We start from the raw sequence: 27,908 nt of genomic DNA, 5'->3' as shown, positions 1-27,908 counted from the left end.
GGGATAACACAGAAGGCAGATTTATTTAGTAATTTATTTAATTGCTAAATATATTACAAGAGAAAACGCCCGCATTTCTACGATAATGTCGCGACCGGTATGAGTTGAAATCAGAGTACGGTCTAAAAGAAAAAAATATACAATCCGCGCGAGCTGATCCGCTTCAGCCAGCAAATGCAGCCGCGTGTCGCACGTGTCGCCGTGCATTGGCACGAACGCGGCGATCTTACGTTATAGCACCATTCGTCGACTTCGTTGCACGATTCGTTCCGCGATCTCGTGACTTATTCCGCGACGCTATTGCACCCTCCTCTCGGACAGCTATAATACATATTACAATAGACAACGTGTTCTACGGCCTTCCTGTCTTCGCCGACTCTCGAACACGACCGCCAGCTTCCACGTGCGAAACGTAACAGTACGAATCTCCATTCCACCTAACAGTAAATCTCACCGGTATCAATGGCATAGCACGTCTTCTCTTCGCAAGACTTCAAGAAACGTCCGGCATAGCACTGGGAATATCGAGCATGCTCGAAACATTGACAAATTCAAATAATCTATGAGACACCCCGGCGGTATAGTTAATAAGATCATCGTTGTACTTTCCTTTGATTTCCGTGCGAACGTAGTACTTTACAGGGTGTACCAGAACGTCTAACTTATTCCTCGCGTGATATTGAGCAACTTTTTCCTTTGCGAAAATGTTCTACAAGGTTCCGTTAACGAGATATCGACGAATAAACATGGTCCAATCGGTGGCCGAGTACGGCCAACGCTCCGCCCACGCGGTCAGTGCCGCGCCGCGCGCTTCCGCGTCAGTGGGCGGCGGTCGCGTGGGGCGGGATAGTGACCGCGTGGGGCGGGGCGCCGACTGTGCCTTCGCTCTAACTAATCCGCGTTTTTGGTCGATATCTCGAGAACGAAGTCTCGTAGAACATTCCCGCAAAGGAAAAAATTGTTCAAAATCGCCCGAGGAATCGCCTCGGACCGCAAGTTCTGGGTCAGCCTGCCCGATAAATGATAGCACTGAGATCAACAATTCTCAACGTTCCTCCGATAATAATGCACCGTTTGTCGAAACTTCGGGACTCCCCGAAGAGACGCGACTGTTCAACATGAACCAGCAAAAGTGGTCTGTGAATCCACGATTAGTTGCCTCCTGAGATAAGCGTCTTCTACTAGGTCCTGGACTCAAGCGTGCTAGGATGGTAGAGCGTAGTGTCCGCGCCCCATTCGTAAGGACTTTCGTGAGGCCCCAAGGACACCATGGTCCCCGGTCCAAGCGTGGTGTGGGACGCGGCGCTGACCATTCCTGGGCCTGAAGAGACGTAGCTCAGTGGCAGCCGCGGCTGGTCCCGCAACCTTGCGTGCTTCACCTGGCGTTTGTACCTGTTGGCAAAAGCCCCCTTTTAGCCCCTTTAGCCCCACGATTAGAAGGACCCCTGCAGACTTGAACAATCAAGTTCCACCGAAGACCCAGAACTACCGAAGAAACTCACTTGGTATGCATGCAGCAGAGGGCGCAGCTGGAGACGATGGTGGCGACGCCGACGAGTACAGCGATCGCCAGGACCCACATCTGCGTCATCGAGGCGTCGGCCCTGGCGACCAGCGCGGCGCACTGCTGCACCTTCTCGACGTGGTAGGCCCTGTAGACCTTCTTCAGCTCCTCATTCCTCGGGTCCGTGAGCAGCGCCTTCATCTCGTCCAGGTCGTAGGCCTCCTTGCCGACCATCTGGAAGCAGGAGCTGGTCGACGAGAAGTCCAACGAGTTGTCCTCCTTCGAGTAGAACTGTGTGTCATAGACGTTCACGCTGATCGGCAGGGACAGCGCAAGCTGCACGGCCCTCTCGAAGTCCTCCAGGGTCTTCCTGACCTCGACGGGCGGCTTCGAGAACACGAACTTCAGCATGTCCCTGTCGCGAAGCAGGAAGATCCTCAGCGTGATATTCGTCTCTCTGCCAGGTGTCACGGAATTATTGGCAGAGATCACGATCTCCATGTAACCGTCCGCATAGCTGGACATGGACCCGGTGGTCCTCAGCTCTCCGGACTGCTGGTTCAGGGCCAGCTGCGAGGGGATCTCCCGCCTGGACATGGAGGGGTCGACGAGGGACGCGAAGGACGCCTTGCTCATGCTGTACTTGATGGGCAGGGCGTCCGAGTCCGCGTCGAAGGCCTCGAAGGTGATCAGGCTGGTGTCTATCGGGACGTTCAGCCGGACGCCCAGTGTGACGTTTTGCTTCCTGAAGGTGGGCTTGTTGTCGTCGATGTCGAGCACCCTGATCAGAACCTGCCTCTGCGACGGGTCCTGCCGGTTGTACGGCTTCGGGATGATGTTGGACCTCTTCGTTGAATACGGGAAGCATTTCACGGTCAGCAAATGACGGTCCATGGACTCGCGGTCCAGACGGTCGTTGGACCTGATCACGGCCGAGTTGTTTTCCAGGCGTTCAACGACGAACAGCCACGCCTCGTTCCCGTAGACGATGGCGTAGTCGATCTTCCCGTTCTCTCCGATGTCCTCGTCGATGGCCTCGATCAGCCCCACCCTGGTGCCAGGCGGCGTCTCCTCGTAGATCGTCAGCTCGATGGGCGGGCTGTCCAGGTTCCTCTTGAAGCGCGGCTTGTGGTCGTCTATGTCGTCCACGATCACCTGCAGCACCCTGGTCGCTTGCTGGGGCGGGCTTCCGAGGTCCTGGGCCACCAGGATCAGCGTGTAGCTGTCCTTCAGCTCGCGGTCCAGCAGCTTCCTGGTGGTGATCAGTCCGGTCTCGGCGTTGATCCTGAAGGCGCTGGCGTCCTTGCCGAAGTTCCCGTCCTCCAGGAACTTGAAGGTGATCTTGCCGTTCGGCAGATTCGGGTCGTCCGGGTCCGAGGCCACCACCTGGAACACCGGGCTGCCTAGGGTAGAGTTCTCGGCTATGTGGGCCACCTCCTCGAACGTTGGCCTGATGAACAACGGCACCCCGTCGTTGCTGACCACGTCGCCTATGTACAACGTCAGAATCACGTCGGTGTACAGCTCCGGCTCACCGCCGTCCTGCGCCCTGATCCTCATGATGTACGGCTCCGTCCTGCCCTTCCCCGTCAACGCCTTGCCGGAGAAGATCTCGCCGGTCGTGTGGTTTATCTTGAAGAGTCCTGCGAACGCGTTGGCGTTGGTCAGGGTCCTGGATCAGGTCTTCAGTCGGGCTACTCACCGTTCGCCTCGCCCTCGTCGATGATCTCGAAGTGTATCACCCCGCCCTCGCCCTCGTCCGGGTCCGTCGCGGTGATGTTCACCACGCTGACACGTGGCGGGGCGTTTTCTGGTATCACAGCTGTGTACGCCTCCTGCTCGAAGGTCGGCGCGTTGTCGTTCACGTCCAGCACGTCGATGGTCACCAGGGCCCTGGTGCTGCGCTGCTCGGCGCCACCCTGCGGCATATCCGAGGCCACCGCGTAGAACCGCAGCACCGACTGCTTTTCCCTGTCCAGGCTCGTGTTCACGTTTATCTGTGGACATTCGGCCGGATGTTAGGCTTATTGAATAGGTTTAGGCGCGCGGAATAGCTCACCTGAATGCTGCCACTTGTCGGATCGACCTCGAACATGTTCGCGTTCTCACCGGTGATGGAGTACCTGACCTCGCCGTAGCCGCGCTCGATCTCTTGCTCCGTCACCGAGCTGTCCATGTCCGTCGCTTTCACGGTAAGCACCGTCTTTCCCGGCTTCGCGGACTCCAGGACGGAGATCTTGTAGTCGTCCTGCGTGAATATCGGGCTGTTGTCGTTCGTGTCCTGCACCTCGACGATCACGTTCGCCTCGGACATCTTGCGCGTGATCTCGTAGTCCCTGGCCAGCGCGCGCACTTTGAACCGGATCGACTGGAAGGATAAGGTCTTTAAGGGGGACTATCTAGGCCAAATCGAGTCAGTCGTCATTCGGGACTCTGATGGATGTGGAATCATCGGATGTCTAGAGGAATTATACGTTTTAATCTGTACAGGACGTGAAAAAAGGATCGTAGATGTATTCTACACCATTGGGTCGATGGAGATTTGTTGAAAAGAAGCTTTTCGCAGGAGTGACCTTGGCCGTGGTTTTCAAGGTCAAACATTTTTTACGATGGCATCCTGTTCTACTCGTCGAGAGGAGCAAACTTGCAAACGGAACCATATGTCTCAGAGCAACGGTTTTGGTGTAATTTAACTTTGAACGTTTCTCGATTGAATTCTATTTGCAGTAATTTATATACTAGGTTAAATTGTGTTAAATTGTCGCATAACCGTCGCCAGGAGTTTTCAAGCACTTTCGACGGCTGAGAAAGAAATGTTTCGAACGAAAGTTAGTATTTCGTCGGTTACATATTGAAAAATAACAAATTCCAAGAAGTTTTTCCACTGAAAGCTAAGGTCGCCCTGACTATTTTAAACAGCACCCTGTATTTTTTACTTTTTAGGGCTATTGCTGATGAAGTAATGAATTCAACCGACCTGCTATACTATGACCCTGATTTCAGTCATTTCAGTAATTGAACAAAGAAAGTTATTGTTTTTCTACTAAAAGTCAAGGTCAAGGTGATACCAAAATGATTGCTCTGGGCCATGTGGTTCCTTTCGAAAGTTCGCTCCTCTCGACAAGTGCAGCAGGATGCCATTATAAAAAAGCTTGACCTTGCAAAATGTGATTAAGGTCACTCCTGCGAAAAGTTTTTTTTTAAGAGATCCCATCGATCTGAAGTCGTAGAATACGTCTACGACAGCCATAACGTAACATTTTTTACACCCTGTACTGCTACGCTCGTCAATGCCTTCAAAATCACCTAAAAGGAACCACGTCCTCTTTCTAGGTCATCTAGGTCTCATCGCCACCAGATCTCGACAATACCTTCCGAACTAGCGCCTCGTAGTCCAATATCCTGCTGAGGACAACGTTCCCGCTCTGGACACCGACGTTGACGTATCCCTCGTCGTTGTCGTCCCTGACCAGCTCGAACCTCTGCACAGCGTAGCCAGTGGTGGGCTCTTTGGCCGACAGCATCAACAAGGTCGTGCCGAGCGGTTGTTCTTCCGGCACCGAAATCCTGATCACGGGGTTGTTAGGGGACCACCCGGTGTTGGAGAACGTCGGATTGTCGTCGCTGTACGCTTGTATGTAGATCGTCACCTCGACCCTCGCGAACTGCTTCTCCTTGTTGACGACGGCGTTCGAGTCCCGGGCTTGAACGGTCAGGATGATCACCGCTGCCACTTGGTAGTCAAGGACGCGGTTCACCGTTATCTGACCGGTAGTTGAATTGATACGGAAAGCCGTCTTGTAGTCGTAGGACGCGGTGCTCTTCAGTGCCACGCCGGTTTTATCGACAGCCTTTATCGGCTCCACCAAGGAGTATTCTAAGATGGCGTCAGAGTCGGGGTCGGTAGCCGCCACCTTCAGGACAGGCTCGCCTGTTTAATAATTATATTCAATTGTATTCAATTTTATTCAATATCGATTTTATTCGATTTTGTTCGATTTTGTTCGATTTTGTTCAATTTTGTTCAATTTTGTTCAATTTTATTTCAATTTTATTTCAATCTTATTTCAATTTTATTTCAATTTTATTTCAATTTTATTTCAATTTTATTTCAATTTTATTTCAATTTTATTTCAATTTTATTTCAATTTTATTTCAATTTTATTTCAATTTTATTTCAATTTTATTTCAATTTTATTTCAATTTTATTTCAATTTTATTTCAATTTTATTTCAATTTTATTTCAATTTTATTTCAATTTTATTTCAATTTTATTTCAATTTTATTTCAATTTTATTTCAATTTTATTTCAATTTTATTTCAATTTTATTTCAATTTTATTTCAATTTTATTTCAATTTTATTTCAATTTTATTTCAATTTTATTTCAATTTTATTTCAATTTTATTTCAATTTTATTTCAATTTTATTTCAATTTTATTTCAATTTTATTTCAATTTTATTTCAATTTTATTTCAATTTTATTTCAATTTTATTTCAATTTTATTCGATTCTATTCGATTCTATTCAGTTTTACTCAATTTTATTCGATTTTATTCGATTCCATTCGATTCTATTCGATTCTATTCGATTCTATTCGATTCTATTCGATTCTATTCGATTCTATTCGATTCTATTCGATTCTATTCGATTCTATTCGATTCTATTCGATTCTATTCGATTCTATTCGATTCTATTCGATTCTATTCGATTCTATTCATTTTTATTCAATTTTATTTAATTGATTATTTATTTAGTATTTATATAATTTATTTTAATTTTACTTTGATTAGATTTTTTAGTATTTGATTCTGCGGCCCATTTTATTACAAAATAAATATTTATTATAACTAAGAAGACTTTACCGTACCAGCGGATCGATATCTTACCAATGCCAGCTCTCTCGGACACGTAAACAAGATACGTCGACACGTTGAACACCGGCGGCTTGTTGTTCACGTCGACGATGTTCACGGTGACGGTGGTGGAGGCGGTTTCCCTGACAGGCGTGCCGGAGTCTACGGCATAAACGATCACTTCGTATTTCTCGCCGCCGGTTTCCAGATCCAGACGGGCATCTGGAGACACAGTAATCACACCAGAGCTAGAACCATACAAGTCCATATATCGTCACGGGAATCGTCGAACGTTCGTAATCGTGTCGTTTGCGCGCGCGCAACACCGACCGGAACGTGTCTAAGGTACCTAGAGTTTATAACGAAGTTGTCTTTAGCACCGGACGCGATGTGATACTGCAACAGATTGTCACGTCCATCGGGATCGTTCGCCACCACTCTGATCACTTCCGTTCCGGGCGAAGCGTTCTCCAAGAGCCTCGCGCGATAGCTGCTCGGCCCGGGAAGATTCGACTTGTAATTCCCACGGAATATGGGCTTCTGATTCCCGGGCACGCCGACTCGGACCAGGAGCTCCGCCTCGGAGAACAGTGGCGGCGTTCCCGCGTCCGTGGCGCGAATCTTCAGCTCGTAAATGCCTCTCTCGGTGTCCCCGGAGCGGACCGGCTTCGACATCGTCACCTCGCCGGTGTCCGGATTTATCTGCGAGAGGATCTCATAAGTGAATAAATAATAAATATACCACGTGGGGTCTTCGAAGACAGCGTCGTTCCAATCACCTTGAAGACATCGTCCGTCACGCTGTTGTGCGAACTGATCGAGTAGGTCACCTTGCCGTTCCCCTGGCTGGGCCCGTCGGCGTCCGTCGCCCTGACGAACATCTGCGGATCGAAACTGGTCGCGTCCTCTCTGACCGTTCTGGAGAACGTGGACTGCTCGAAGACTGGCTTGTTGTCGTTCACGTCCACCAGGTCTATGAAGATGCCGGCGACGGACACCTTCCCGCCTCCGTCAGTGGCCTCCATCGTCGGGAAGTACAGCCTCTTCGACTCGTAGTCCAACGGCTTGCCGACGAACACGCCGCCGGTCTTCGGGTCCGTCTTGAACTTGTCGGCACCGAAACCTCGCAGCGCGTACGATAGCTCGCCGAAGGAGCCGCTGTCGCGGTCATTCGCCACCACGTCGCCCAGTTTGCTCCCTATCTCCGCGTCCTCGGGCACCGAGAACTCGTAGAACGGGTGCGTGAACTTCGGGCTGTGGTCGTTCGCGTCCACCAAGCGGATGTGGACTCGGCACGTGGCTACCTGAAAGTTAGTATCATGGCGAATGATCTATACTGATGAGATTTTTTAGTAATCTGTGACCCCTTATCCCCTCCCCTAGGCGACTAGGTAGGACATAGGTGACTATGGTGACTCAACGAGTGACGCTGGCTGGGGACCATTGATGACTATAGCCTTCAATTTCTGACTGGGTGCAGTAATTTCACTCTAAATGACAATCTCGGTGTGCCATGAATGGTGTCTCGATATTGCTACGGCCCTGTAATTTATTGATTTTTTTTGCTACGCCTATGCCAAGATTTGACGGGGTAGGTGACACGGTAGGCGACGTGGCTTCTTTGACTCTGAATTTCCGGAAGACAATTCATGATACGGTGATATAACTTTTTTGGATTTTAATATTTTTAAATTGATTTTCTTTTCAAAATATTGCTGACAGTTTTCTGGTTAAAATGAGACCAAACATGATATAGTTCGGAGAAATGTTTCTGATTAATCGGCGCTGTCCGATCGAGTAGGCTCGTCCTCCGAATGGCGTCAAATCGAGCTATAAATTATCCGAATGTCGTTGGGTCATGCCAGGTCTTCTCCAAATATCGTCAAATCAAGTCAGGTCTTCTTCAAATGTCGTCGAATCGAGCCAAGTCTCCTTTGAATGTCATCAAATAGAGCCACGTCTTCTCCAAATGTCGTCGAATCGAGCCAAGACTTCTCCGAATGTCGTCGAATGGAGCCATGTATTCTCCGAATGTCGTCGAATGGAGCCACGTTTTCTCCAAATGTCATCGAATCGAGCCAAGTCTTCTCCAAATGTCATCAAGTTGAGCCAAGTCTTCTCGAAATGTCATCGAGTCGAGCCAAGTCTTCTCCAAATGTCATCGAATCGAGCCAAGTCTTCTCCGAATGTCGTCGAATCGAGCCAGGTCTTCTCCAAATGACAGTCGAACGCAGGCTCAAATAGCCTAACTTCGCTGATATTTTCTTTCAAACGGCACACATACATTCTTTGACGTTGCCTTTAATATTTCATATATTAACAATTGGTTGATGCTTTTTTCGTAAATAAAAAAATGCATAATAAATCAATACGATCTAAAGCATGTCATGTTTGGTATCATTTTAATTGGAAAAATTTTCGTGGATAAAAAATTATAAATAAAAAAGTTACGTCATCAGCTTTATCCTAGCATGCTAGCCACTGCCTTCGAAGAATCGCGGCTCAGTATTTTTATACCTGCGGTTACAATTCCGTCCCTGAGTCATTTCGGAAGAAATTACTACCGCATCATCTATGGGTGACTGTAGTCGCTCAACGCCTGAGTCACCATAGCGTAAAGGAGAAATTCGCTAAGAAATGAGTACCGCTTCGTTCCCGACGAGCGCGACAACGTCGAATTTGAGTTCTCTCTTCGCAGGGTCGTCCACGTCGTAGTCCAGCACCTCGACGTTCCTCGCCTTGATCACAACGGGGACCCTGCCTTGGGCTTCCTTCGGGCTAACGGTGAACGCGTCGCTAATTCCAGGGTACCCTGGCACGTCCCTCAGAGCTAACGTGTACCTGGCGTTCTCGCCGACGTCGCCGTCGCTCACGATCACATTCAGACCTGTCAATTGAACAAAAGTTGTACATATTCGTCTTTTAGTTAAATACAAGGATTAGAGTACTATTAGGAGCTGAGAAGAAGACCTGCGAGATTTTAGAACGCCAAAGGGAGCAAGAGGAGCAATACTTACAAGGGAAGGTCCGCAGGATTGACGCTCACATTTTGATGAGATTCGGTATGGTGAGCTTGAAAAGCTGAATCCAATAATACCCAGGTTTTGGGGCAGACGGCTCATAGTTTTTGAGATAATTCATGTTGAAGTTGCTAATAGAATGTCAGAAAGACGCGCTGGATTACGCAGCGAGGCACCTCCCACTTCCTGCCACACGAGGCACCTACCACTTCCTGCCGCGCGATACACTGCCCACTTTCTGCCGCGCGGGGCATCCCCCACTTCCTGCCGCCCGAGGCACCGCCCACTTTCGGCCGCGCGGGGCAACCCCCACTTCCTTCCGCGCGAGGCACCGCCCAGGGCACCACCCACTTCCAGCCGTGTGTGGCATGCCCCCACTTCCTGCTGCGCGATGCCTCGCGCCGCAATCCAGCACGTCTTTCTGACCCTTTCATTAGCAACTTTAACATTACAGTAAATTCTCCCTAATTAACGCTCAGATTGCACATAAAAATGGACAATTTGAGAAGGAAAGATACGATTATTCGAGCCTTGCGGCCTATTTTATAATTAAAATAAAATTATATAAAATTAAATAAAATAAAAATAAAATTAAATGGAATTAAATAAAATAAAAATAAAATTATATAGAATTAAATAAAATTGAAATAAAATCATATAAAATTAAATTAAATAATAATAGATAGCTACAATAACGAGCCGCAAGGCTGGGATAATTGAACCTCCTCTTTCCAAATTGTCCATTTTTGTTTCCAAACGTCAATTAGGGATACTTAAGGTAAGCGTCAATGATGGAGATTAAGGTTAAACGTCAATTAGGATAACTGCAACCGCGAATCAGACCAGGCAACGCTAAAACCGTCCTCTTAGATCCTATCATGGCCCACCTGGCAACGGGGTGTCCAGCCCGATGTCCTCCGAGATCATGACGTCGAATACGTTCTCGTTGAAAACGGGCATCTGATCATCCACGTCGGTGACGACGATGGTGATGATCGAGGTCGCCGTGTCCGCGGGTATCTCGTTGTTGATGAGCTCGGTGGCCTTCACCTGGAACGTGTAGATGCCCCCATTCTGCAGAATCTTTGGGTCCTCCCTGTCGAGGGAGACGTTAGCGGTGACCAGTTTGCCGACGGTGACGTCACCTTCCCGCGACACCTCCAGGTCGAAGTGGCCCTTCTCGTCCTCCTCGAGGGCGAGCAGCAGGTTCCTCGGCTCGCCGGTGTCGCCGTCACGGGCCCTCACCGTCAGGACCGTGTGGCCGGTCGGCGTGTTCTCCGGCAACGCCGCGCTGTACGGCGCGTTCAGGAACACGGGCGGCTGATCCTGAAAACGACATTTCTCGCAACTGTCCTGCTTCGGTCCGCTTGGGCCCGCTTGGGTCGGTTTGGGCCCGCTTGGGCCCGAAACGACCTCGCGAATCATCGGGCCCCGTTCGGCGGTCCCGTGTCCCGTTGCTCGGGACACTCGGGAAGATTCGCGGGATCAATTTCGCGGCAGCCGTTGCTCCGCGACCTCGCGGGGCGCGCGGGGACGGCGCGGCGGCTCGCGGGGCTCGGTGAAAGTGCGACGCGCTCGGTAACGGAGTCACCGGGTAACGCAGCATTTTCCGGCCGGTTTTAGCATACGCCGTCTCTCGTTAACCGATACAGGCCGATCGGGAGATGGATGTACAGTTACCTCCGGCCACGGTCAAGACCCACTTACCTGAACGTCGAGAACGTCGACGGCCACAGTGGCTCTAGCCTGCAGCACCTTGGCCGCGTCGCTGGCACCGTCCACCGCCAGCAGATTGATCAGGTACGAATTCCTCCGCTCGTAATCGAGCGGCTTCGCCAGCGTGATCTGCACGTCGTACCTCCCCTCTGCCAGCTGGACAAGAAGCAGTTCGGGTCAGCGAGACTCGCCGGCGATTTGCCGGTGCCTCCGAGAAGCATTGCTTAAACGTAGCGAACGATTGGCACTGCGATGCTACGGTGTCGTAGTAAGTACTCCCTAATTCAGCTTGGAAACGAAAATGGACGATTTTGGAAGAGGAGAGACGATTATTTCTATTATATTTTATATTTTGTGGTATGTAATCGTTATATATGATTGTTATTATTTGTATAGTTACCGATTGTCAACAACTATAAAAATCGACCGCTAGGCGAGACTTAATTGTACGTCTTCTTCCCAAACTGTTTTAGTTTTCAAGCCAAGCGTCAATTAGGGAGAATTTACTGTTCCGCGCTACGATACTACGACGTGTTCCATAATTATCTGAATTCCCGACAGGAGATGATTCCTCAGGTCATTTGCAGCAACTTTCTCCTTTGCGAAAATGTTCCACGAGGCTCTGTTTACAAGATATAAACGAAAAACTCTGACCAATGAGAGATCGCGTGCGGCAGGCGTCCCGCCCACCCTGCCACTGCCGCTCCGCAGACGGCCGGCACGATGAGGCCGCGCCCTCGCGGGCGGAGCGCCGGCCGCGCTCGCTCTCCGATTGGTCAGTGTTTTTCGTTAACAACTCGTGAACGGAGCCTCGTAGAACTTTTTCGCAAAGGAAAAAGTTGCTCCAAATGACCTCAGGAATCACCTCCTTCCTGATAACATAATTATGGAACATAATTAGTACGCCATGGTGCTATTGCGCGAGCATAGCATAAAATAAATTCTGTGTGATCGGATGTCTAAAAATATTCCGCCAAAATCGTTCAACACAACAAAACGAACTCGCGAAGACAAAAGTGGTCACCTTCTCGGCGAGGACATCGAAGACATCGCAGACGTCGTCGTCCCGCGACGCGGAGACGCACTCCACGTGGATGTCCGCGTTCACGCCGCCGTCCAAGTCGGTGATCGTGATCGTGCCAGGCGGAACCAACAGGCCACCCACGTGCGCGCTTTCGGGCACCCTGGCCGCGTACGGCCTGCCGTGGTAGACCGGCGGGTTGTCGTTCTCGTCCAGCACGGCGATCTCGCGGCGAAGGGACACAGTATTCGGCTCCGATCCGGCGATCCCTTCGTCTGGAAAAGATGTCGCCAATTACAGCGTTGCTCGCCTAAATGTCCACTTCTCCCCTCATCCCTTAGAGCATCCACTTTCAGAACCCGCTGTGCTCTCCCAAGGTTATATCAAGGTCATTTTAAGGCTACTGTAGCATGACCAATCGCGTGCTGGTACTTTTACGAGTAAAATCGACGATTCTTTTTCGCTCAAATGGAATCTATATTTTCACGATAGAACGAGGAAATTCAGCCATGTCGATTATGGTCGTCGCGGTCATTAGGGACGGAGAAGTCGGCGTTCCGTGAACGTGTTTCGTGAACGCGGTCCGACGAGCACCGTTCTTCCGCGAACGATGCCGCCGTGTTGAATTCGTCTATTGGCCTAGATGTACGCGCGATTGCCCATTGATATTCCGGCGCAGCGGCGTAACGGTACAGCCGCGATGAAGCCGGCATAGTTACCCGTTATGCTGATGATCACTTCGATCAGGTCTTGCGTCTCCCTGTCCAGCGGCTTTCGGAGAACGACGACGCCGGTGTCACGATTCACCGTGAAGTACTCCCCGCTGATGGAGTAGTGCAGCCTGGAGGCCTCAGGGTCCTCACCCTGCAGCTTGTAGACGGGAGCGCCCGGCGGCGTGCCCTCCGACACCGCCAGCCTGGCCATGTCGCCACCTTGCACGAAATGCGGGGCACGGTTGATCACCTGACCCCATGACGGAGGCGATAGGAAGAGCGTGAGCAGCAGAAGCGTCCACATCGTCACCTGCCAGGGAAACATTGTTTCGAAGTTGTTACTTGGCTACAGTAATGTCTCTCGAATTGACGCCCAGATTGACCACAAAAATGGACAATTTGGGAAGAGGAGATACGATCATTCGAGCCTTGCGGTTTATTTTTATAGTTATAAATTGTCCACAATTATAAAAACGAGCAGGAGGGCTCGAATAATCGTATCTCCTCTTCCCAAATTGTCCATTTTAGTGGACAATATGAGCGTCAGTAAGGGAGACATTACTGTACTCGCAAGTGTTCCGTTCTAGACATTTCGACGCTACGCTATTGCAACGAGCAATTCGGGAGTGGTGCACAGTATTTTCTAAAAGTTTAGTCCACGTCTGTACGTTCTTCAAAATGTCAAATTGTTAATTAGCTGCTTGGAACTCTACATCACTTTTTTGATCGCGTGTCTTTTCAAACGTTTCAAGCTAGAGTAATATCTCTCTAATTGACGCCCAGATTGACCACAAAAATTGACAATTTGGGAAGAGGAGATACGATTATTCGAGCCTTGCGGTTTATTTTTATAGTTATAAATTGTCCACAATTATAAAAACGAGCAGGAGGGCTCAAATAATCGTATCTCCTCTTCCCAAATTGTCCATTTTAGTGGACAATATGAGCGTCAGTAAGGGAGACATTACTGAACTCGCAAGTGTTCCGTTCTAGATATTTTGATGCTTCATTTTCGCAACAATCGATTCGTGAATCATCAATAGCATTTCCTAAACATTCAATCCACGTCTGTACGTTCTCCAAAATGTCAAACTTTAGACCATTATAAAATAATCGACGCAGTAAACCGCTGGAATAGCCCAAGGGTCTGCTTAATACTGCAATTTAACGATAGATTACGACACTAGCGTGGCGTACCAAGATGGCGGATACTCTTAATTGTCTCAAGGTACCACTTAAACCTAACTATGAACTGTCCCAATGATTCGTGCGTCAACGCCATAAAATAAACCGCGCACTTTCTTCTCCATTCAGCCGTCCATCGAACCTCGGTCTCATTAAAAATTATAATGGCGTGCATTTACGCCTCTGCACGCATGGTACCGGACGCCAGGCGTCGACTGCTGTTGCATCAGGGAAGGGATTACGACAGTGGAAACTGAAAATGGAAGAGCCGGCGCAGCGGGCAACGGTGCGCCGACCTCCCGGCAACTTTCATTAGGAGCAAATCGAAGCGACGCGACTCAAGAAAAGTTTTCCTTTATCAATGCTCGCTGTGTTATAGTCGGCCGCGATTCCGTTCACTTCCGGTCCTCGGGACGGACGTGCCTCGGCCGCGAGGTGTGCCGTGCTACTTCGCTGGCCCGTGGTCGTTGGGACGAGTAGCATCGCGATTACTATAATGTAACACGTGGAATTACCGACTGGGAACGAAATAACCTTTCGCGGGCCGCATAGTTCGCGGCACCGTAGAAATAAAAGTGTAGCATAATCGACGGTTGGGAAAGCAGGAATACCTCGGTGTTGCCAACGTTCCCGTGAATTCTCGCAATTCCTTTGCAATACTTGTTGCACTCGCAACCAGGGTTCCGCTTTTATTTTTCTTAAAGAAAAAATTTCCTTCTTTAGTTTCTATCTTCTTCGATCTTTCTGTACTCAGTTTATCAACGTCTTTTTTCATTATACAGGGTGTTCCATAATTATGTGAACACCCGGAAAAAATTCCTCAAGTCATTTGAAGCAACTTTTTCCTTTGCGAAAATGTTCTACGAGGCTGCGTTTACGAGATATTAACGTAAAACAACGACCAATGAAAAATCGCGTACGGCTGACGCCCCGTCCGGCGTGACGCGGCAGCGCCCCAGCGGGCGGAGCGCCGGTCATCGGAACGCCCTCCGATTGGTCAGTGTTTTTCGTTAATATCTCGTAAACGGAGCCTCGTAGAACATTTTCGTAAAGGAAAAAGTTACTGCAAATGGCCTCAGGAATCGCCTCGTTCCGAGTGTTAACATATTTATTTATTTTTTTACAATATATATATATTCAATAATAGAGCATTTACGCATTTCATACCGCAACTGTAAGGAAGTCATTTGTCAACATATTATAAATATTATATTATATATTATATTAAATTATATATATATATTTACTTAAAGAAAAAGAGATTCGTTTTTATTCACTCCTGTAAAGTTTCGACGACTAGCAAATGTTCTTTAATTAATGTAAACGCATTCCAAAAAAAACGTTATATAAACATTAATAAACACTTTTGTGTGCATTCCGTCGATTTCCATCGATTCACAAGAACGTCGCTGGCGCGAACAAAATGGCGCCCGATGCTCGGCCACGTTCGTCCAAGAAAACGGTGCGAAATAGCATCGGCCGCGGTCTCCGTCGATGTCTCCTGCCTCCAAACAAGGAAAAGGGAATGCCAGATAACGATACGAGAGTTCAGGGGACTTCTATAATAAGCGGCCGCAAGTTTCTTGCTCGGACACGGGCACCGTGGCGTCCGCGCTGCCGGAAAAATGCGGCGGCCAGACCGCAGACGAGTGGGCCGGAGAGGAAACGGCTAAACTCCGCGGAGAGGACGCAACGGTTCGCCGAGGCCACCGGTTCTGCCGGCCGCGTACAAAACGACTGCGTGCCGCGTTCTTTTCCCGGACGCGGACAGAAAAACGGCTCGGACAGCGTCGCGCCGCAAGCGTGTCGCGCCGGCCGCGTGTTCGACCAAGAGAGCGCGCGCGGTCAGTGAAAAGCCGTTAGAAATCAGATTCCATTTCAGGAGATCGCGGAACTCTTCTCGCCTGTCCGTAAATTGAATTGTCCTGTTACACGGCCGGCCGTCCTTTTATCTCGCCGAAAAAAGTCGCCGACCAGTTTCGCCCAAACGCAGCAATGCGAGCGATGGAAAAAAATCGAAAAGTCAGTACTTTTTTTCTTCGTGACGTAATCGTGATCTAGAGTCCTTTATTTATAAGTAAGCAATTACAAAAAAAAGAAAAAACAGAAAAGTAATTATAATTATAATATTATATTATTATATATAATAAATATTATAATTATAATTATAATATAATATAATATATATTATAATATAGTTATAATACAATATTATCATATAAAATAAATATTATAATTATAATATAATATAATATATATTATAATATAGTTATAATATAATATTATTATATATAATAAATATTATAATTATATATATAATTCTTCCTAATTGACGCTCAGATTGTACTCAGATTATATTTGTTTTGAATTTCGAGGCTCCGAGTTGTCCTCTTTCGTCGCGAAAAATTTGTCTACAAACATAAAAGCCCATAAATTCACTTTTGTCCAGAAATTATCGCTCCCCAGACCAATAACTACGGGATATCGGTTCGCCACGGTCGCGTTGTCGATTAAATTCAGTAATCGCGATTTGAAACCCGTACGTCCGTTTCGTTCGTCGCGTTTTCCGAGCGTCGGCGATGATTTTCGTGGCACCCATTGCTATCGGGCATCGAAAACAGTCGTTTCAAGATCAACCGGCGAAGCATCGCGGGCCAACGGGCACCGCGTATCGGCGTTGCGAGCGGATCGGTCGTGATCGACGGCGGGCCGGTAACTTTCTAGTAGAGCCTCCGTACGGATTCCGAACAAAAGTGTTGCGCAACCGTGCCAGCATCGGCTGAGATAAACGCGGAACGCGTTCCGCGCTGTTCTACCAACGTCGTAACTCTCACTCGGGAGGGCCGTTCGTATGGGATCGGAGCCACTCGACCGATTACGTTTTCCCGCCGCTCTCAAGACCGACCAGCAACAATATTCAGACCGTGTTACCTTAGAATGCAGTTCGCTATTTGGAGCAAATCGCGAGATACGCTGTCTGATCGCGAGATACAGTATCTGATCGCGACTTGATCAATAGAAGCGGCATGAAACCGAAAGGTTTATTTACTTTACGCTCACGAGTAAACCGGGAATAGATCGTGTTTATCTTTTTTCTTTTAATTTATTTTTGCATAAATGTTTTTAGTGGCGCCGATTTTCGCGACCTCGAAGTATGTTATCAGGGATGATATTTTGAGCAACTTTTCTATATATGTGTTATCGCCGTTCGGCTTTAGTTTTCGAGATATTCGCGGAAAACTGTGAACCTAACGCAGACTTAACCTCGATCTAATGTAGACCTAATCTTGATCAGATCAAGACTTCGATCTATATTCGTAAGTTATGACGTTAAATAATAATGCTACAGCTTAGAATTATGTTAGGATTAAGTTCGTTCTAAATTGGATCTGCGTTAGGGTTAGGTCAGGGTTAAGTCCATACTTGTAAGTTACACTGTTCGCAAGATTGTTATTTTCGTGAATGGTTCCTTATAAACGCTTCGAACGTTGTAAGGATTGCTTGTACTTCTGTTAGGTTTAATTTTGTTCTAAATTAGGTCTGCGTTAGGTCTGTATCAGAGTTAGGTCAGGGTTAGGTCTATACTTGCAAGTTACAAGATTCGCAAGTTTGTTATTTTCGTGATTGGTTCATTTTAAACGCTTTGAAAATTGCAAGGGTAACTTGGACTTTTGTTAGGTCTAATTTCCTTCTATATTAATTCTGCGTTAGGTCTGCTTCAAGGTTAGGTCTATACTTCTAAGTTACAACGTTCGCAAGTTTGTTATTTTAGCGAATGGTTCCATTTAAACGCTTCGAACGTTGCAAGCATAACTTAGACTTATATTTGGCCTAAATTCGTTCTAAATCAGGTCTGCGTCAGGGTTAGGTCAGGGTTAGGTCTATACTTGTAAGTTATAACGTTCGCGAGATTGTTATTTCTGTGAGTGGTTCTTTTTAAACGCTTCGGACGTTGTAAATATAACTTAGACACATATGCGAGGACTAAATTCGTTCTAACTTAGGTCTATGTTAGGTCTATGTTAGGGATGTACTTAAGTCTGGATTAAGCCAGCATTAAATCTGCTTAGAATGTTCAAAAGTTTATAATTTTCGAGAACAGTTTTTAAAAAGTCTTAGACATTCAAAATATAGGTTATGTTTAAATCAGGTCTAGGCTAAGTAAAGGCTAAGTAAGGAATAGTTCCAGCTTAAGTCTAAGTTAGGCCTTGTGATTCAAACTCCGCTTATCCCTGATATAACCTTAAACATATAATGTCGAATTACTTTTTCAGTATCCACCTAAACAATTAATTCTTTCTCCCACAATTCTGTTCACCGTTAATAAATCTCATTATTTTTAATTTATTTTAATCTAATATATATATAATATATAACATAATATAATATAATATATAAGATAATATACGTAATATATAATATAATATATAATATAATGTATATTATTTTAAACTAAAACAAGAAAAAGGATCTTGTTTGCACCACGCTCGTCCCAAATAAATCAGTATACCCTAAAGCCGCTGCGAACTGTGCAAGAAAAATGTTTCGCACAAACTGGAGAAATTAGCGCACGCCGGCGTGTTCGAACCGTTTGACGAAACAATGTCGGAGCAACGCGTGAGAACTGATCGTTGCTCTGCGTAGGAGCGAACAATTACCGGGGACAATTGCCCCGACAGTTGGTCCGTGTTTTTCTGCACACCGCCGTACACGACTTCCGTGTTCCCGAAGGCAGCCGTCCTCTATTGTCCGCGAGAAAGGTAATTATTGAGCAAGAGACATCAGCGAGCACGCTAACCGTCCGTCTTCCGTGGCGGAAATTCTGCGCCGGTGACGTATGTACAGGGTGTCCCGAAATTGTATTAATAATATTTCCGGGAAATGAGGGGTTCCCGAGGTCATTTGAAGCATTCTTTTCCTCAGCGAAAATGTTCTACACGACTTTCAAGGTCACTAAAGATCCTCGAAGGTCACAGGGTGTCCCATAAATGTCTCGCAATCCAGAAATGGATGATTCCCGAGATCATTTCAAGTAACTTTTTCCTTAGCGAAAATGTTCTACGAGGCTCCGTTTAAGAGTTATTAGCATAAAACGCGGCCCAATTGCTGATCGAGGGCGGAGCGATGACGCGCAGGGGCGTGGCTCCGTACGTTTTTCGTTAATATCTCGTAAACGAAGCGTAATAGAACATTTTCGCAAAGGAAAAAGTTGCTTCAAATGACCTCAAGAACCCCTGGTTTCCCGAATTTCCCTGAAATATCACAACTTTCGGACACCCTGTACGTGTACGTTCGATCAGCGTTACGCACACCGGGAGGAATGAATTTCCACGGTGTGTAAATCTTTCGAAACACCGGGACGACGCTAGCACGGTACATAATGTAACCGGTTCGAAATCTATAAATAAAATCCGAGCTTAGGCGCAGCCATCGAGGCTCTACGATACTACTGTACTTTATTGGCCGCGGATCGCGGATCTCTGCGCTGAATCAGAGCCCCTCGACTCGTTCGTTGTGCAAGCGAGAGGTTTAAATCGAACGGAGAAGTTCGTTCGATGCGTCGGCGATTTTAACACGTTGGTGTCGGTGCGGTGGAAAGATCGCGATTGGGAGACTGAAAATGTTCGGAGCATAAATGATCGAGTCAGGAAGCCATCGAAAAAAAAATCTAACGCATTCCGCGAATACCTTCCAGCAGCCACAAATCGCAACGTGCTCGCGCAATGCATTATGTAACAGCGACGCCCGTTTGTTTACTTTCATAAACTTTTACGAGACAGCGGTTTTGCCGTGTCCGCGTCGGCGCGCAACAACGTTTTCAATATTCATGGGAATTATTCGTAGGTGGCGCTGCCGTCTCGGTTGCGGATATAAAACGGAACGGTCGGAGTATCGCGGTGAATATTTATCGGCGGCGCAGTCGGTCGCCGATCCGCAACAATAATTAGGCGCACGCACTCTCGGCGCGCGATTCCCGCCACGGTGGGCCGCGCAACGCGGAAAAGCAGCAGCGTCAAGACCCGTGACGGCTATAGCATCGACGTTGCTCGCTAAATGCGGCGAGGCGAGACGCGCGTGTGCCGCGCGAGAAACTGCGAGGAGATGCGGCAATTACCGGCGACCGTGTGTAAAATGATACGCCGGGGATCGGGGTGATTGATTCAACCGAGACGGGAATACGTGCTTCGCAGAGAATCCGACCGCGGCAGGCGATCGCGTTCGACGAATTATCGCCGTCTGGTTAATTAACCGGTTCGAATTCACCGTGCCGTGATTTCGAACAATTTTTTCGCTATCGAATTTGTTGCTATTTAACGAGTTGCTGAGATGTGTACATGTTCGATTTTGTGGGCAATAATACGATAGAATTCAAGAGAGAATGGAAATGTTCGAAGTCTAAAAGAATATCTAAAGTCGTGGGAACATTTTAGGAAAATGTAGCAGGTCCTTGAAGCAGGCAATTCCTCGGACGATTTGGAGCAATTTTTTCCTTTACGAAAATGTTCTACGAGGCTTCGTTTACGAGTTATTGGCGAAAAACAGGGACCAATGGGAGAGCGAGTGCGACTGACGCCACGCCCTCGCGACTAGCGCTGCGCTGCGCTCCGCCTCTTCGCCAGCTGAACGCGCGCTCCGATTGGCTCCGCGTTCTTCGCGGATATCTCGTAAACGAAGCCTCGTAGAACAGTTTTGCAAAGGACAAAGTTGCTTGAAATCGCTCAAGGAAACTCCCTTGTCTAGCGAATTGCCGAGGAGATGTTTAGATAAGCGTGTGCAAAGTTATCGAGTCTTAAATTCGATGTATTATACATTTCTTTGCATTATTCAAATAAGTGGAAATTTTTTTTCTAATTATGGATCCAAAGGAGTTGGCCTCATTCTTCGCCGAACCCATCCAAAGTATCACCAGAAGGTATCGGGGCAAGAGCGGTCGTTACCTTCAATCAATTTCGAATGACAAAATTGACCGAGTCCCATTGAGCTTAAGGAGAAAAGTGGGCACCCCGGTCATCAATGAATCGCAGCCTCGACGCGTCCGGTGCCGTTCCATTCGACAACCAAATCACGGCAGAATTCTATTTATACGAGCGGATTATGAACGCGAGGAATTTCGAAAATCGTGGAGGTCGGTACGCGATGACCTTGAGAACAAATCAGACATTGTGGAAACGCTATGATCTCGTGAAGTTGGAGGCGATTGTTTTTTTTTGGGTCACTTAACGCAATCAGAGGTAATTCGGGCCTGGCACAGATATAATTCGCAGACATGATACGTGGAGAGAAAGAGTTAAATAGAAGAGACAGTTACTCCCAATCAGACGCCGTACAAACGATACAGCGAAATTGAATAATGGACGTGCTCAACGGTATATTGTAATTTCTCCCAAATTCGCGCTCAGAGTGTTAAAAAAAATTAAAAGAGTGCTAATAAAAAATTTGGGAAGAGAATTTTATTATAAAAAGGGCCGCAAAATCAAATATCGAAAAATCAAATCAAGTAATTATATAAAATTGAAATGAAATTAAAATAAAATTGTATAACATGAAACAAAATTAAAATCAAATTATGTAAAATGAAATAAAATTAAAGTCAAATTATATTCAATTAAGTAAAATTAAAATAAAATTAAAATAAATTTAAATAAAATTAAATAAAATTAAATAAAATTAAATAAAATTAAATAAAATTAAACAAAATTATATAGAATCAAGTAAAATTAAAATTAAATAAAATTAAAATAAAACTATATAGAATTAAGTATAATTAAAATTGAAAAGAATTATATAGAATTAAATAAAATTAAAATTGAATAAAATTAAAATAAAATTATATACAATAAAAATTAAATAAGCTTGACAATCGATAACCATAAAAATGATTTTTGTGCGTAATTTGAGCGCGAATTATGGAGAAATCACTGTACTCAGTTCGAACCACATCTGGAATCTTGAATCGCTTATCGGAATGCCGGGACTGAATTTATTCAGATCCAACGACATTTTCGTTAAAAAATGCGATTCACGGTCCCCGTCATTGGCGTAAGCATTTTCACCCGGCGAAACTGATTTTCTGCGGGAGCCAGAGCAGCGGCTAACTGTTCCGCGGCGCTCGTGCGCGAGGACTCGTCGTCCTAGACTCGTTAATCGCCGGGAAAGGCGGTGAAACGGAGACGCCAGAAAACGGAGAAGCGAGCGCGACCGAGCGAGGCTAAAAAAAACCGTTAGGCCGGTGCCCCCACCGCCGGCCCCGCCATTACGTTACGCGACTGGAATCCTGACACTGTGTGACCAGGTGATACCAGGATGAATGACTAAGAAAAGCAACGCGTCCTGCCACGCGTCCACTTCTTCATCGAGCCACGTTCTTTGCGACCGGCTCCGGCCGCGCTTCCACCGCGGACAGGATGCGCGCCGCTTTTACCGATTAAATCCTGCACCTCCGATGCCGGTTTCCATCGACTCGCCGCGCTCCGGACGACGACACTTCCTGCCGACGCGTTCGTTTCGACGAACGAGAAATGGAACGTGCTCGCGTTTTACCGCCGTGTACGGTTATTCAGGGGTAACGGAGACGTTTCGGTGGACGAGCTGCGAACTTCGAGAACTTGCCGGGTGGAACGAAAATGATTGACGTGTTTGAAGGACTTTTTGGATGTAAATAAATAATTATAAAGTATAATGTAATGAGTTAATATAATGTTAATATAATATTTTAAAAAATATTGTTATAGTATGATATAATATATATAATATAATATAATGTATTAATATAATACTACTATGCTATTGTAATATATTATCGTAGTCTAATATAATATATTATATATTTTATAATATATATAATATAATATTATACTGTATAATTTAATGTATTAATATAATACTAATATACTGTTTTAAAATATTATTATAGTATAATATAATATAATGTACTAATATAATACTACTATGCTATTGTAATATATTATCATAGTCTAATATAATATATTATATATTTTATAATATACATAATATACTATTATACTATATAATTTAATGTATTAATATAATACTAATATACTATTTTAATATATTATTATAGTACAATATAATATATTATATATTATATATATTATATTATAGTATAGAATATAATGTATTATTGTAATATTATATATTAATATGATACTAATATACTATTATAATAATAATATAATAAATAATATAGTAGAGACGAATCTGATGAACATTTGTAGGACAAACAAAATGATGTAACTTTTGGAGAACGAATCAACATGAAGAACGTATTTGAAAAACTTTTGGAGAACCAGAAAGATTGAGAAAGAAAAAAAATTGAAGAACCAGTTTGGAAAACTTTTGTGGGGAAAGTAATGAAAAAACATTGGAAGACAGGTCTAGAAATATGTGTATCCGTAATTAGAGAGAGAGAGAGAGAGAGATTTAACACGATTATCTGGAGAGACTATGCTTTTTCAGTTTTGCAACTCGTCGAATACGTAATGCGTGACTTTCCATTCGCATATTTCTATACGTAGAACACGAGGCGGTCGCTTTATACGATCACTGTAATAGATCAATCTGAAACATTGATCGACAACGTCAAGCTATAACATTCTTCTACAACATGAAAATATAACATCAGTGTGTAACATCACTCTAGCAGATCTTTTTGCAATATGAAGTCGTAACATTCTTCTACAACATCAATCTAGAACGTCAATTCTAGAATATCGGTTCATGATATTCTTCTACGCGAAATCTGTGTACAACATCAATCCTTAATATCCTTCTACAAGCCATAAGATCCTTCTACAAAATCAACTCATAACATTTTTTTACAATATCAATTTATGACATCTTTTTAAGACATCAATCTACAAAGTCAACTCATAACATCCTTCTACATCATCAATCTACAATATCAGCTCAAAACATCCCTCTACAACATCAATTCATAACATCCTTCTTTAACATGAAACTGTAACATCAATCTATAACATCCTTCTATAATATATTCTTCTATAAGATCAATTTACAACATTAACCCATAACATCCATCTATAATATGAATCTGCAACATCATCCCATAACATCCATTTGTAATATAAATCTATAACATCAATCCTGCAACATCAACTATTGACATCCTTCTACGATATCAGTATACAACGTCAATCCATAACATCCTTCTACATCATCAATCTACAACATCAACTGATAACATCTTTCCTGAACATGAAACTATGACATCAATCTGCAACATAAACCCATAACATCCATCTATAACGTCAATCTATAATATTCTTCTAATACATCCTATAATATCGATCCATAACATCCATCTATAACATGAATCTATAATATCCTTCTAATACATCCTTTTATACATCATAAATATACAACATCAACCGATAACATCCATCTATAATATGAATCTATAACATTAATCTACAAGATCCTTCTAATAAATTCTTGTAGAACATGGAACTAAAACATCAATATACAACATCCTCTTAATACATCCTTGTAATACATCCTACAACATCATCTCATAACATCATCTCATAACATCATTCTACAACATGAAACTATAATATCCACCTAATACATCCTTGTACAATATGAATCTACAACATCAACCTATAATATCATCTATAATATGAATCTATAACACATCCATGTAATACATCCTTGTACAACATCAATCTACAACATCTATCCATAACAACATCTATCAATCCATAACATCTATCTGTAACATGAATCTATAACATCAATCTACAAGATCTTTCTAATAAATCCTCTTAGAGCATGTGTGTGTGTGTGTGTGTGTGTGTGTGTGTGTGTGTGTGTGTGTGTGTGTGTGTGTGTGTGTGTGTGTTTGTGTGGAACTATAACATCAATATTATAACATTCTCCTAATACATCCTTCTAATACATTCTACAGCATCACCCCATAACATCATTCTATAATATCAATCTACGACATCAACCCATGACATCTTTTTACAACATCAATCTATAACATCAACTCGTAACATCCATCTGTAACATGAATCTATAACATCAACCCGTAACATCCTTTTACAACATCAATCTATAATATCAATGCATAACATCCATCTATAACATGAATGTACAACATCCTTCTAATACACCCTCCTACAACATCAATCTATTTTCTCCTACAACCCATAACATCCGTCTACAAGATCAATCTACAACATGAATTTATAGCATCCATCTATAACATGAATCTGCAACATCCTTCTAATACATCCTCCTACAACATCAATCTACATCATCAACCTATAACATCTGTGTACGGGATCAATCTACAACATGAACCTCTAACATCCAACTATAACATCAATCCATAACATCCTCCTAATACATCCTTCTATGACATCAATCTATATCATACATCTACACATCCTTCTATAACATATACAGTAAAATCTGCCCAATTGTCCTTTAGCTTCTAAATAAAAAATGGACAACTTGTGAAGAGGAAAAACAATTATTCGAGCCTCGTGGCTCGTCTTTATAGTCGCCGATTGTCAAAAACAACAAAAAAAACGAGTCGCAAGGCTCGAACAATCGCATCCCCTCCTTCCAAATTGTCCATTTTTGTTAACAAGCTGGAGACACAATTGTAAAAAATTTACTACATCTATAATAACCTTCTAGCACAACCTAGCAACATGACTCCATAATCAACCCTAAAACATCCTTCTAAAACCTACAAAACCAAATACACCACTTCTCAACCGCTACATCACTACTTTCCTAAAGAACAAAATAAATTCCGACAAAATGAATTCCCAAACAACGTCACAGCAATATATCTCCGACCCGTTCGACCGACAGTGACAAATGCGCCACAGAAACAAAATGGCACTGTGTCCTCGAACGCCTAGAAAACACCAATCGGATTTCCCATGCGGGGTCAAGGCTGCGCGCCGATAATAATAAGGGAAAAAAAAGAAAAAACGATTCGACGAAGGAATCTACGAAAGCTGTTGCTCCGTGTGCGAGCGATTTTCCTGTTTCACGAACTTGACACCGGTTCTACGAAGCCCGGGAGACTTCGGCGCCTAGCCCACTCGCGCGCCGGTCAGACTGGTTCCCGGCGGAACGCGGGGCGGTGCGGAGGGCGGCGAAAACGGAGGGATTGTATTAGTTCGGCAAGATCCGCGTGCTTCGAGGCATTGTCATTGTACCATTTCGTTCGCGGTTCGCTCGGAGATCTGTATGCCCGCATGGGAAGAACGGGGCTCTTAACACTTCGGCTGCCGCTTTAACTCCTATATGGTATATTATTCGATTAATTTTATTCGATTAATTACGCAGACTTGAAGATGGATTTTCAGAGGTGGCCATGTTGTTTTATTACTGTTGTAAATTTTTAATTGTCTTTTTATCGTTGGATTTTTATCACTGTCTTTTATTAAAGATTTTTGCTGCGTCTTTCATCGTTGTTATTTTATCAATGTGTTTTTATCATTGGTTTTATATCATTCGCTGTTATCATTATATTTTATTATTGACTTTAACGGAGTCTTTCGTGATAATCATTAATAACATTAAAATCATTAATATCATTTATCAGAATATTCTTTAATGTATCATTATCATTTCATCATTATTATTTTGTCATTGTCATTTAATCATTATCATTGCGTCATTATCATTAAATCATTATCACGTAATCATTATTATTTTATCATTGTCATTCAAGTATTATTATTTCATCATTATCATGTAATCATTATTATTTTGTTATTGTCATTTCGTCATTATCATTTTATCATCGTCATTTTATCATTATTATTTTGTCATTATCATGTCACCATTATCTTTTCATCATTATCATTTTATCATTGTCATTTTATCATTATCATTTAATCATTATTATTTTGTCATTGTCATTTGATCATTACCGTTTCATCATTATCATTAAATCATTATCACGTAATCATTATTATTTTGTCATTGTCATTTAAGCATTATTATTTCATCATTATCATGTAAACATTATCATTTCATCATTGTCATTTTATCATTACCACATCGTCTCCCAACCACGCTAAAAAATTCATCGAATCATTCATCCTTCACCTGTCATCATTGAATTGTTTCAACGAACAACATCAACGTTAAAAAATGATCAAGGCAGTTACCGCGGCGGCCGAGCTGTTAAAAGTAATCCAAAACAGCATCGACCATCGACACGACACTTTGCAGTACGAGGAACCAGTCGCACGAAACTGACACAAGCCCGGATCGCTCGGATACTTCGTCCGAGATTTTCTCCGAACGAGCGCCGCTAATTTCGAAGGAATTCGGGTGTCCGTCGTGGTCGTGGCCACCGCTCGGTACCGGCGGCGTGACGCACAGTGTCAGTCCGTTACAGCGATGTTTTTCACGGCACGAAAAACGTGATCCGCCAAGGTCCTTACCTCATAAAGTCGGTTCAAGATCCTACGTCCTCGCAGCACCGCGTCGCGTATCAGCTCATCGCGGCACGTGTGTTTTTTCGCTCTTTTCTTTCTCCTCGGTCTCTCACTCCGCGGACGGTGCTCGCGTCGCCGAGAGAGCAACACTTCAAGCTTCTTCTCAGTTCAAGGAACGTTCACGTATTCACTGAACCTCATGACGCACAGCCGGGCTCGCTACTCTCGCAACAACTATCCGATCCCGCCGGCTCCCTCAGTCCCTATCCTCTCGGTTTCATGAGTCCTCGTCCACCTTCGTCGTCGTCGTCGCCGTCGCCGTCGCCGTTTCGGAAAAGAACCGATGTCTGCCAGCCAATGGACAGGTCTACACTGCATCCTAAGGAGGTATGCGGCCTCTGCTATGGGAGTGGAAGGAATGAAGCGAGAGAGATGGC

At 44.7% G+C, this 27,908-nt stretch overlaps 1 protein-coding gene across 1 annotated transcript; it reads right to left on the bottom strand.

The window, feature by feature from the left end:
- Window positions 1-20: 20 nt before the first annotated feature.
- On the bottom strand, window positions 21-27,833 carry Cad74A (cadherin 74A). Its single transcript, XM_033479423.2, has 14 exons — window positions 27,478-27,833; window positions 12,836-13,139; window positions 12,120-12,391; window positions 11,087-11,251; window positions 10,267-10,705; window positions 9,005-9,246; window positions 7,139-7,663; window positions 6,709-7,061; window positions 6,393-6,607; window positions 4,876-5,435; window positions 3,564-3,872; window positions 3,207-3,501; window positions 1,503-3,147; window positions 21-1,392 (listed from the first exon to the last, which is right to left on the bottom strand). The coding sequence occupies exons 2-14, from the start codon at window positions 13,131-13,133 to the stop codon at window positions 1,182-1,184; spliced, it is 5,529 nt and encodes a 1,842-aa protein (XP_033335314.2). The 5' UTR covers window positions 13,134-13,139; window positions 27,478-27,833; the 3' UTR covers window positions 21-1,181.
- Between the last annotated feature and the right edge of the window lie 75 nt (window positions 27,834-27,908).

This window comes from Megalopta genalis, chromosome 14, assembly GCF_051020955.1.
Source record: "Megalopta genalis isolate 19385.01 chromosome 14, iyMegGena1_principal, whole genome shotgun sequence".
NCBI classification, from domain to species: Eukaryota; Metazoa; Arthropoda; class Insecta; order Hymenoptera; family Halictidae; genus Megalopta; species Megalopta genalis.
Note: the sequence above shows the minus strand (reverse complement) of the source record. Positions and strands in the feature narration are given on the sequence as shown.